The sequence below is a fragment of the Panthera uncia genome, assembly GCF_023721935.1.
Source record: "Panthera uncia isolate 11264 chromosome B2 unlocalized genomic scaffold, Puncia_PCG_1.0 HiC_scaffold_25, whole genome shotgun sequence".
Taxonomy (NCBI): Eukaryota; Metazoa; Chordata; class Mammalia; order Carnivora; family Felidae; genus Panthera; species Panthera uncia.
The window spans coordinates 3760450-3772987 of record NW_026057581.1 but is presented as its reverse complement, the minus strand read 5'-3'; the positions used below and the strand labels follow the sequence as shown (position 1 = coordinate 3772987).

Here is a 12538-nt window from a genome sequence, read left to right as displayed (position 1 = left end):
TAGCAATGACCCAAACGTTTTACTATCCTGATTAAATACAGTGATTGCTATCAATATACCATCTTCCATTTAATTATCTGATCAAAACTGGAATGGACGTAAATGATCATCTGGTTCCCATACTTAAAGATGAAGAAACTGAGGTCTAAAGAAGCCGAAATAATCCAGTTTACTAATGGCAGAATCATAATGAAAGTATGCCTGCCCGATTCTTGTTAATTACATAGGTAATTATTAGAACATTACGTATGATTAGACATCTTCTTCTCAAGTAAGTTGTTCGGTACCATATGCCCAAAGAACACACCTTGCTCTGTGGCTCGTTCTGTAAACTCCATCATAATCCCACTGGGAATAACTTTCAAAGACGGTTGTATTTGGTGAACCATGTAAAGTCAACATTTTTGTAGGTCAAAAATGGTACCAAATGGCTAGTAGACTTTTCCCTTTATAAGTTTCCTCTTATTAAGCCAGGAATCCAGATCAAGTGATTGCTCTCTGATGGTAGGGCTGGCCATTATGATGATGACAATTACAACTTCATTTTGGCCAATCGTTTACGGATTATATGATAACAGCAGCAGTGCTGAGATGGGAGCCCTTAAAACTACCCTGGTACCACGATCTCCCACTGTCTTAATCCTTGAATCACAGTCCTGGTGGCCATTTTGATAAAGTCACACGTTATAGTGCTGGTCGTGGAAGTTGGTGAAGCACAAAATTATTTTTCTAAATTAAGGTGTCTTATCACATTTTTCTTCTTACAGACAGGTGTCCAAATCTAACGATATTTCACCTCACTCCTCTCCGTGGTCTAGTAAATCTGTCCTGTAAAGGCGTTAGGGGTTATGGTATTATCTGCGTAGAATGCTTGGCAGTTTGGCATTCATTGCTACCCTTTAATTCAGGGTTTATGTAGTGCTCTCAGAAAAAGTTTTTCACCAACTTGGAAGTTTAAAATTATGCACTTCAGACCATGTTTGTGAGTTCGTGCATCACATCGGGCTCTGTGCTGACAGTGTTGAGCCTGCTTGGGATTCTCTCTCTCTCTCTCTCTCTCTCTCTCTCTCTGCCTCTCCCCAACTTGTGTGTGCTCTTCCTCTCTCTCAAAATAAATGAATAAACTTAAAAAAAATGACACATGTGTATCTGTTTTCTGTTCATGCCCTCTCTAGCCAGTGACACAGACCCCTTTTCTGTTAGTTAGCATGCCAGTCAAAATCATGCAAGAATCCAGCACTTAACATTCCCTTATGATCAGATAAATTCTCCACCTGTGGTGGTGAGCAGTGAAACTTCTAGCACCATGCTGTCTTGGAATTCGTTTCCACAGAGATGACTCACTCAAGATGAGGGGCTGATAGACCTGTCTGAGCTGTAATACTGGACGGTTTCTGATGTGGGCACTGAACAAATTCATCATCCCCTGATGATGCCTCTAATGCTACCGCCTTCCCAAGCCACGGAAGCAAAGAACAAATAGCGAATACCTTGAAGTCGTTGTATATTTACAAGTAAATAATTTTATTGTGAAACAGCTACTTTGCACTGATGAATTTTTAAGTGGTGTTTGTATGGGTGTTACAGAAAAATAAATGACCATCATGTAAGATGGTGGCTGAGTTTATTGGGAGGAGAGAGGAGAGGAACTTTGAAGTCAGAATTAAAAGTGTCTACACAGACGGGGCGCCTGGGTGGCTCTGTCGGTTAAGTGTCCCACTTCGGCTCAGGTCATGATCTCACGGTTCGTGAGTTCGAGCCCCGAGTCAGGCTCTGTGCTGACAGCTCAGAGCCTGGAGCCTGCTTCGGATTCTGTGTCTCCCTCTCTCTCTGCCCCTCCCCCACTCATTCTCTGTCTCTCTGTCTCTCTCTCTCAAAAATAAATGTTAAAAAAAATTTTTTAAAGTGTCCCCGCAGATGAAAAGGGAATATAGTCCGTGATACCGTAATAACGTTGTATGGTATCAGATGGCGACCACACTTACTATTGTGAGCATTTCACATAGTTGTAGAACCATTATGTTGTATACCTGAAACGAGTATAAAACACTGTGTGTCGACTACACTTGGGTCGTTTTTTAAAAGTGTCTACACAGGAAGCTTAGAATAGCTTCCGCTTAAGCAAGTGAGTTTTGATTTTACCCCTGCGGGTTCCTTCCCTGTTCGTGCTCTCCTTTCCCCGTGGGTTGTCCTTGTGGTTCCTACAGTGTTTCTGTATTTCCCTGAAGGAGGTGTTTCACAGTCATCGGTTCGAACGAGAGAGGCGATTTCTACTTACTGCTGTTAAAAATAAAAGTAGCACGCAGGTACTTAGAAATTACGGGGTTGCTTTCCTTCGACACAAACGTGGTCATTTGGAGACTTAAATCCAAACGTTAAGGCTGTAACCTTTTGCTCGGTGGGGGCTAAGCTAATAAGTACTGAAATTAACCTTTCATTTACAGATAACTTCTCAACCTACAGAAAAAAAAAAAATCTGTGTTTCTTCAGGCGTTACTCTAGAATTATGTTATCAGTGCATTTGGTCTTATCAGTACCAAAAAGGAGTCATCTTTTTCTATCAGAGAGGGAATCCAAGTAGTTAGGGAAGGCAAAAGAGGGTCAAAACAAAGGGTGGGTACTTTGGACTCAAGAAGGTCCCCTTTGATATCTGGCTCAGCCGCTGGTCTTGCCTTCTTTCATTCAGCCTTTGTCTCTCACCTGTGGGATGGAGATTATAATAGTTTGGGGGACAGGGACAGTATTTGGCACAGTGCCTGGCCCGGCCCGGCCGTGAGCCATTATCTGGGGAGGAAGGGGATTACTATAGCAAAGCCTTATTTTGCATGCCAGAATTTACAGCATGGGTCAGTATTGCCTTTCTAAGAGGTTTTACTTAGAAGCTTTATAAATATTCTGTCTTTCCTGAAACCTTTTTTGGAGTCGCCTTCAAAGCTGTCTCAAAGCTTTCGAGAAGGGTTTAGTCTCATCAATTTCTAGTCACACCCGATTTCTGACACAAAACCGTGTCCCCCTCGACGGCCCGACTTGCCTCTGGACGGCCTGCGGCCGACCCCCATTCACTCACTCTCCACGGGTGAGGATTCAGCATCCGTGTGGATGTTCAAAGAAATGTGTTCCATTGCACGCAAGGTCGGTTCCGAAAGAGGTGTTTCAGAACCGCTTTACATGGCAGCGGTGAAACTGGTTTCCGTACGTATTCTCCCCACGTACCTGTCTCCCTGAAAGCCGGTCTGTCTTTCTGGCCTGTGTTGAGAAATCCGACTGCCTCATCGCCCTGCTTCAGAAGAAAGGGTGAGTGCTGGCCCTGAATCCTGGAAGCTTCATCTCCTTCCGAGTGAGAGAGACCAGTGTCCGAGACTTCAGAGGAGACGCGAAGGCTGATTACGATGGCTGCGAATTAGTCGTAGGGCTCGGCGTAGAACTAGCTCTTCCAAGGAGAAACTTTCCTGCACGTTATCCCACAATTCCTGGCAAGATGCTTTGAGGATGCGTTCGAGAAACACACACCAGATCCTAACATTTGTAATGAGGATACAGCCGCAAGGGAATAGACACTTTGGAGGCAAGGGCATCCAAGCTGATAGCAGTTCACCCAGCTTGGAGGTGACAGGCAGGTTTGCTGTGCGTGTGGCAATCCCTGCACCCCCCCACCCCCACCCCCCGCGCGGATCCGTTTCCTATCGGGTGGGGTGTGGGCTGCAAAGCAGAAAGTGTCTCAGGGCAGGAAGCATATATGAAACACGCAACTGTTTGCACCTTGGAAATGACTATTTAGATGTATCTTCTTTAGGTTCTAAATTGCCTTTTGGCATCCAACCCCGATTAGCAGAGAGGACATTCGAACCCGATCTTGTCAAACCACTTTTTGTCCTCGGAGAAAACCTATGCTACGCACAGTTTTATGCGAGAAGATTTCCCAGGCTAAAAATTATTTTATTTATTTATTTATTTTTAAATTTTTTTTTCAACGTTTTTATTTATTTTTGGGACAGAGAGAGACAGAGCATGAACGGGGGAGGGGCAGAGAGAGAGGGAGACACAGAATCGGAAACAGGCTCCAGGCTCCGAGCCATCAGCCCAGAGCCTGACGCGGGGCTCGAACTCACAGACCGCGAGATCGTGACCTGGCTGAAGTCGGACGCTTAACCGACTGCGCCACCCAGGCGCCCCTAAAAATTATTTTTTTAATTGACACATTGAGACCCCCCTGTAGAAGAAAAAGTGGTAATTTCGGGGAGGGGTTATTTTATATTTAAATCTGTAATATTTGCTGCATCTTTTTAAATGGCAAGCGATCTTGAGGAAGGGCAATGAATTATTCAAAGTTCTCTCCAGATTTCAGTTGTCCTCGCTTATGCCCGTTTATGGTTGTTTGGGTATCAGATAGAACTGTTGACTTAGAGTAATATCTGAAATGTTCACCTTCCTTGAGTGAGAGGGCACTTCTCTCTTGAAAGAAGCCTGAGTTTATTTTTAACATTTCCAAAAGTATTCCGTGATTCAGTCCCGTTTACTCCTCTTTGATCTTGCTTTCTTTTAAATAACGCTAGTGTGTGGGATCCGAATGAGGGTAATTTAAAAACGAGTTTTACGTGCACACATGCAGACACAGCCTCTGATTATGCAAATTCATTTAAAAGGATTTTCATTTACAGTAATGGAAAAGCTTTTACTGTTTTGGGAAAGCTTTCGCTTTGGGGGAGTTTTAGGCGTCTAATAACCTATGAATTCGATCAAATGTTTTTGGTAACTGAAGATCAGTTATACTCTTAGTTAAATTTTTGATCTTTGTTTTGGGAGAATTTAGTTGGAAGTGTTTTTCTCTTTTGCTTCTTTACATTGTGTGTCCATAGAGGCTTCAGCTTCTCTGTTGTGCTAACTGCTGATAACATGTTTTTATTTTTTTCTCCTTGGGCTTTCCTTAGCTTGGCCACTGTGTAAGTACTTCATCGATCAATAAATTAGGGTCGGGTGATATATTTGATTGTTCTTGAACTATTGGAAAATGTTTTACGGGTGTATGCTACAAACATTATCAGTCAAGTTCCAGAAGTAAACAGAATTGAGCACTTAAGTGTCACCTATATTTTCCAGACCCGTAAATGGAATATTTTTACCATACTTTATAATAATAACCAGCAGAGATTTTCTTGTAGAAATTTTACTTCTCAACAGAGACGTCACTAACAGCAAATAATAAAACTGTGCAGACTTAGGCACTTATGTTTATCTTCTCAAAAGCATAATTTTTTCATGCTCTGAAAATGAAATTATGTTTCTTTGAAGTGTTGGCCTGAAGTACTTTTTTGCTTTAACTTTGACGCAGTCTGAATATACATTCACTTCTTCGAGCATGAACACGCTGTGATCTGGAGTGGTGCTTCTCAAAACTCGTCGTGGTGGAGAGCTTCCTGGTGGTGGTGGTTTTTACGTTTCCGTGCTATCAGAAACCGATACTTTTGCAACAATGTCGTAAAATCAGAAACCGATACTTTTGCAGCAATGTCGTAAAAATTTAATGTCGAAAAGAGACACGTGACAAGACAAAAAAATACAAGCCCTCAAGTTTTACCAGTTGATGCAACAGGCCTAAAATTCTTATTACTAAGGTTCCTAAAATATTTGTTGTCAGTTTCTGCCCGCACTTTGCCTAAGACCAGTGGCAAGAACTTTGCAGACTCCCACCGGTCCGGGGACCACACTTTGAGTCGTAGCAGGCTGCTGGGGTCAGCATAGAGCTGATGTGCTAAAAATGGGCTCGGGGCAGTTGGGGAAGCTCGAGAGCACCTAGGAATGCAGCCGGGGGTAGTGAAATGGGCCTGCTGACCCTTGGCACTTGCTCTACACTCTGGGTTCTAAGGCCCTCAGCTGTGGACTTGGTTGGTGTTTGTCTCCCCGGAGTGTGTAGACCAGCCTCCTGGGGAGGTCTGCCTGTCTGTGACGCTCCCCTTTGCAGTTCACGTCAGGCCCCCCAGAGTAATCTGCTGTCACTGCAGAAGGTAGGGAAGGCTGAATTTAAACACCTCGACCGAAATACTTGTGAATGAAGAGGCGATCCCCGAAGTCCGTGCAAAGCTCTGTTTGACACCCAAGTAGCCAGGAAAATTGGCCAGGGTTTGGTTCCGGGTACCGTAAGACGACTGCATCTAAAATAGTGAAGAAAGGATTCTCTCAATTCTTACCTCTAAACCTGAACGAGTAGCATTTTTGCATTATGGTATAGAAGTTTAGATAAATTTTAATTTTCTTACATCAAGAGAGAAACCACCCTGTTCCCTTGGTATATAGTAGGTTCCCAATAAAGGATAGCTTCTTTCCCTTATTAAATAGTAAGTTTGCCGAGCAGAGGGGCCACAGCTCGGGAAATCTGCATCCTTTACAAGGTAGTAGGAACTCAAATAGTTGCTAAATGGAACACAAAAGATACTCTGACCTCTAGAAACAGGCTTTTGGTTTTGTCGAAAAGATGCAAATTGAGTTTTATAGGTTGCCTTTCTCTTTAAAATAAATTAGGTAATGATAGGAAAGGAAATTAATTTTGCTGTAAGCCAACCATAGTAATATTTTAAATTAATCTAACGTGTTTTTCTTCTATGGCTCAAAGAGTTTATGCAAATCGTTTTGTAATCCCTGTCAGCTGTTTACTTTGTGGTAGACCTCACACCCTTTGTGTTGGGTGACTGGGGATGGGTCCTTCCTGAAGTAGTTGACAGTCAACAAGAGGTGTTCTTCATTGTCTCCTTTGGTGGTTTTGCTGCTGCTTGGTGGAGTTATGCCCTGAAATCTGGAACAATCAGACAAAACCGTAACTGTTTCTCAGGTACAAGAAGGATCAGTTAGGTTTCCAAATGTCAGAAATGAAGAAAATTCCTGTGGGTTGACAGAGAGTATGGTCTCCGTCTTTCTCTTTCTTTTTCTAGTGATTTCCAGATTTATGTCATGTGGGAAACCTTAGCAACAATCAGTGATTGGCTCTTTACCCATTGTTGATAGCTCTTCTGGAGTTGAGAAGCTTTCACTTTTTCTTTGGCACTAAGTTTGAGACCATATCTTCATTCATTCATTCATTCATTCATTTTGGGGGTTACTCCTCGAGTTGGTGACTACTTGACCTTGTGTTTGGTTTGTGTTTCTCCAGCTGAGGTCTGCAGGTGCACAAGTGCTAGAAGGCTGCATCGCCGAAATCCACAATATCACCAGCTTAGACATCTCCGATAATGGTAAGCTGGAAACCAGAAAAGACGTGGAAATATCGTTTGAAGCAAGTTAGTAAAGGGAAAAGAGAAAGCCCAACCTAGACAACGCCTTGACAAACGTGTTATTTTACTTCTTGACTAATTAATAGGGCTTTTAAATCTAACAAAATTTACTATGGAAGAAATCTGTGCCAAAGTCTTCGTGAGTTGATACCACGGCCAAAAATGCCAGGCATGTAATAAAACAATTAAAAAAAAATTGTCATCAGAACATTGATGATGATCTTGATCCAACCTTTTGCATTCACGGTGATAATAAAATTGAGTCCTTGTTTATTTACTCAGGAACTCGTTTATTTAGCTTCATTTCTGCCAGTTATAGTAGCGTGTGAGTTTGAACCTATTAAATTTGCATAGACAGCAGTAGTTACCTCCCAGCGAACAGGATGTTGGGTCTTCTTTTAGAAAATCATGGGCAGAGAGGAGGCTTCCGCTTTCCCATTCCTTGCCTGCCTTGACTTAGCCACTGACTGTATAAGAGATTTAGGTAAGTCTTAGCAGAGAGCGAGTTGATCCCTGTGAAATAATAGGACACGAAAAGGGAGCAGAACGTTCCTTTGAAAATAAAAAACTAGAATCCCGGGGCCCTCGGGACGGTAGAGAAAGTCACCCAAGTGACCCAAAGTCACCTTTGCTCAATTGTGTTCCAGCTGAGAATTTATTTATACACACGTGTTTTGATTCTCTGCTTACTCTCATTCTTTCCAGGTTTAGAATCTGACCTCTCCACCTTAATAGTGTGGCTCGGTAAAAACAGATCAATACAGCACCTGGCGTTAGGCAAAAATTTTAATAATATGAAATCCAAGTAAGAACTTTGATTTTTTTTTATATGACAATGATGAAGACAATCAGCCTCCTGAAAGCTTGTTATTTGATTCCACTGTCCGTATCTTTAAACTCTAGAAATCTGACACCTGTGTTGGACAACTTAGTACAGATGATTCAAGACGAAGAATCGGTGAGTAGTATTTTAAAGACCTTCTGCCGAAAATCTTTTGTTTGTCACCACGCTTCTTAATTACGTCGACGGGGTTAACACTGCTATACTTTCAGATGATTTTATCTCTATGCACAGTTTCTGTTTTTTAATGAAATAAATACATGTGCTTTAGTATAGTTAGAGAATGTACTTAGAATCGCTTACTCTTCACTTGACCTCATTACTAATTAAAGGAAGATTGTAACTAAAAGATTAAAGGAAGTATAAATTGACTCCTAAGCCTCTCTTTTAATAAGACTTACTCCTTCCTCACTTTGGTTAATGCACTAACCTGCGAGCATGAATTTCTTCAATCTAGTGGACTCTATGACCTTATATCATGCTGGGAAACATCATACTGCTAATTTGAATTTCGTCTAGTAATTATGTAGAGTTACAAGAGACTAAGAAAGTTGTTGCCCGTCTTAAATTGCTTCGAGAGCTCTAGTGGTCCTTCTTATCTTTTTATTCCCTTTGGCTGTTCCTGGCCAAGACTTGGTTCAGAGGAAAGAAATGTAATTTTAATTTTCTAGTGTTTTATTTTATTTTTGAGAGAGAGAGAGACAGAGCACGAGTGGGGGAGGGGCAGAGAGAGAGGGAGACACAGAATCTGAAGCGGGCTCCAGGCTGTGAGCAAGCTGTCAGCACGGAGCCCGATGCGGGGCTCGAACCCACGAACCGTGAGATCGTGACCTGAACCAAAGTCGGACACTTAAATGACTGAGCCATCCAGGTGCCCAAGAAATTTAATTTTAAATTTTTGCTGCCTTTTAAAATGTATTAGAAAAAAGAAAAAAAAAAGATAGTATATGGACAAAGCAAAAAACACTCTACTATGAATTCCTTTAACTTAAACCAGTGTGTCTTAAGTTTTGTACCTTATATTTTACTGATGCTCTTTAAGATTTGGTCCATGTCTTATTTTAGTCCTATTTGGCCACCAGCCAGCTTTTCATGGTTCCTAAAATCCAAATCGATTTGTATTCCTACAGTGAAGACTCACATTATTCATGTTTTGTGATAGCTACTTGTAGGTCGTGAGAGTGATTTCCTATGTGAATCATGTGAGATATGACACATTTTTAAAAAGTGTCATATTCCCTTTTGAATGCATACATGGTAGTAGCAAGTTCTTTTATGACTGGATGCTGACTTTGTGAGAAAAAGCTGAGGGGCCAGGAGAAATGAAGCCTGGAACTTTTCTCCCTCTCTGCCTGGCTCTAAGCTGGAGGGTGGGAGAAAATTCTGTGGTCCTGCCCCTTTATTGTGTGGATATGATTTCCAACCTAAGGGCTGGAAATGAAACTCATTATTATTTAATGATTTTGAGCACTTTTCTTTGTCCTCATTTGCTAACAGACTCCATATTGTGTCACTTTTATACGGGGCTATTAAAATTAGGGGCATAAATCAGAATTTATGCAGTTAGTTTCGCGTGATTCCATTTGACTTTCTACCACCCTGCTTTGAGTTTCTGATTTCCTAGTGTTGGCCCAGTTTTAAAAGATTGAGGAAGCGAATTCTGCAGAATCACATTTAATATTCATCCCCAAATACTTGTTTCTTAGCACATGTTTTAGGAAAATTTCTATTTTTTGAAAAACATGTCTTAAAATTTCGTGTTTTCGCTTATCACATGAGGCTCTTTCGTTTCTGTTATTTCCGAAGTCTCTCCCTTAAAAACAATCTTGATATTTAAAACACCCCTCAGAACATGTTTGCCGGCGGTAAAGTTTGCCGTGTCGGTGTGGATCCCGTCAGGTTACAAGTCTGAGAAGTGGGCCGCTAATAATATACAGTGGAAGGCTCCTTATGTTGGTGTCATTGAAGCATGGGTGGCTTTTTCAAAAGGCAACCACCTTCTGATTTTTTCTCCTGAATCGGTAATGTGCACAGTTCGGGACGATTAGGAGCTGAGTCTTAGGACTCTAAAACTTCCACCGATGCCTGGCGCATTATTTTAGTTTTTAAGATAATTGTGCAGTTATCTCTTGCTTCCTACGTTATGATCTTGGGCTCCTACAGCCTGTTCTCCGACAGCCCAGGGAACACTCTGTTCACCCTGTGTTGCGTGTTACGTTTGGCTAGAAAACCTAGACGCCCGTGGGCTCCAGTGTCGCCTCGGCTAGAGACAGTGGGTGTCAGGTGACTGAGCCCAGAGCCCCGGGACAGTAACGCTGAGGGGCCCCGACGACAGGGGAGCTTGTTTTGAAGTATTCCACGCCAACTCGTGCCGTAACCGGCCAAAGCGAACGGGCTTCCCCTGGGAGTGCGGGCTGCGAGGAGACAGATCCTCAGATGAAGCGTGTCCGGCTATGAAAAGAAACAAGAAAATAGTCACGTTACACGCAAGTGCAATAGATCAGGTAAGGGATGACCTTATAAATACGCACACAATTCAGGCTGTTCTGAATTGGCAAAGACTTGGCAACTTTCCAGTATTAGGAAGAAGCCGCAATATATCATTTTTGTGGTAGTCGCATAGAGACCATTGAAATGATGAGAGATGCGATTACAGCTTTTTATTAAAGGAACACTGCATTTGTTTTCATTTAAAACATTAAGTTTCCCGAGTCTGAAGCATTTTGGTTCAGTTTTTTCCATTTCCTTGAGCGTAAGATCTCAGGAAAACCAAAACAACCTCGCGAAACCTGCCTGAGTCTAACACATGCAGGCTTTCAGGTTTTAATTGCCTTAGCACTTACCATGCCATTAACTTTAAAAAATTGGATTCAAGTTAAAAAAACAAAATGCATCAAATTACTACGTTACCTTTTGATTTTACCATGGCTCTAGTAAGTTTAGAAAACATGGTCAAATTTGGACAATGAGGACAATAACTACGGTCACTTGGTAAAACTGGAGTCAAACGCATAATGCCACTTTGTGGATGTCTGAGTCTCGAAACCCTCGGTACCGTCGCCCCACTTCCTGCAGCCTTGAGACAGATGCACCGTGAACAAGTCAGTGGCCAGTGGTGGAGTGGCCACGCTGTGTGTGCGGGTCACACGGACCACCGGGCGCATCTTGAGAACGCCGCTCGCATGGGCCACGGTGGAACGTGGGTGGCCCTGGAAGCTGTTCCCGGTATCCCACCTTCCCGTAATGTCGGACTTAACGGAGTAAGCTCCTAGAACTGTTTAGTACGGCCGGGCCTGGGTAGACTGCCTTAAGCAACCCGGAAAACATCCACGTCCCCCAGGGAAGTCCGAGTTCTGGCTCTCAGGGCCACATTGGTTCAAGCTCTGGAATTTCCACCACTTTATTCTTTCAGTCATGGCTGAATTCAGGGCTTGCAAATTCAGATGCCTACTCGGCTAGGGAGGTACCATAAACAAGAAAAGGGAACTCGGCAGGGAGCCCTCTTCATTGGTTTGGCCTGCCTCTGGACCACGTGGCTTTCAGTCTTCAGCTTAAATGGACATTGAGTGGGCTAGTTTGGATTCACCATACAGCTTATGCTAATAAAAACTTACAGATGTTTGACTTCTTCTCTGTTTTAAAAAACTTCTGTGTCTTCTGACTGGTACTCATAAAGCTAAGGATGATCATCGAAAAGATTGAGGATAAGCCACGAGGGGCAACATTGTGTAGGAGCTCAGAGCACAAGTGTGGAACCAGACTTTCTGGTTCTGTTCAGCTTTTTTTTTTTTTTTAATGTTTATTTATTTTTGAGAGAGCACCAGTGGGAGAGGGGAGAGAGAGGGGGAGGCACAGAATCTGAAGCAGGCTGCGGGCTCCGAGCCGTCGGCACGGAGCCCGACGCGGGGCTCGAACTCACGAACCGCGAGATCACGACCTGAGCGGAAGTTGATTGAGCCACCCAGCCCTCGTCCAGCTGCTTTCTAACTGTGCGGCCTCGGTTGGGTCACTCAACCTTTCTGTGTCTCATTTGGGAAATGGGGATAACAGTACGGAATATCGAACCCGTAAGTGCTGGGTTGCTGGGAGGATCCTGGGACAGTAGTTAAGGATAGTGCACGTTTGGTAAATGTCAGCTATTAATAATCTTGGCTGGTTTTTATTTTGCATTTGTCCTCTGCTAGCATTTTAAGATGTCATTTCACCTTGCATAAAAATAAAATGGGTAAAAAGGGATAACGTAGCCGTACAGAAGCTCAGAACTCTTCTCGTACTATTTTTATTTGCTTCGTCCCATCCCGCGCTTCAAAAGAGCTGGCCACTCTGGGTATCTCCGCACGCTTCCCTTAGGAGAGCAGTGGCCACTGTCCAGCTCTGAAGCACGAGCCCTCCACGTTTGACTGCAAAGGTCCATTTTATCTCGAACCGTCGGGGG

The 12538-nt window shown here is 42.9% G+C and overlaps 1 protein-coding gene across 2 annotated transcripts in view; it reads left to right on the top strand.

Annotated features, from left to right (window-relative positions):
- CARMIL1 (capping protein regulator and myosin 1 linker 1) overlaps positions 1 to 12538 on the top strand; it is a 310173-nt gene that overhangs the window by 193778 nt on the left and 103857 nt on the right. For both annotated transcript variants that reach the window (XM_049654691.1, XM_049654692.1), the window contains 3 exons: positions 7142 to 7223; positions 7968 to 8067; positions 8166 to 8220. In XM_049654691.1, the coding sequence (XP_049510648.1) occupies positions 7142 to 7223; positions 7968 to 8067; positions 8166 to 8220 (237 nt within the window). The remainder of the gene's footprint in view (positions 1 to 7141; positions 7224 to 7967; positions 8068 to 8165; positions 8221 to 12538) is intronic.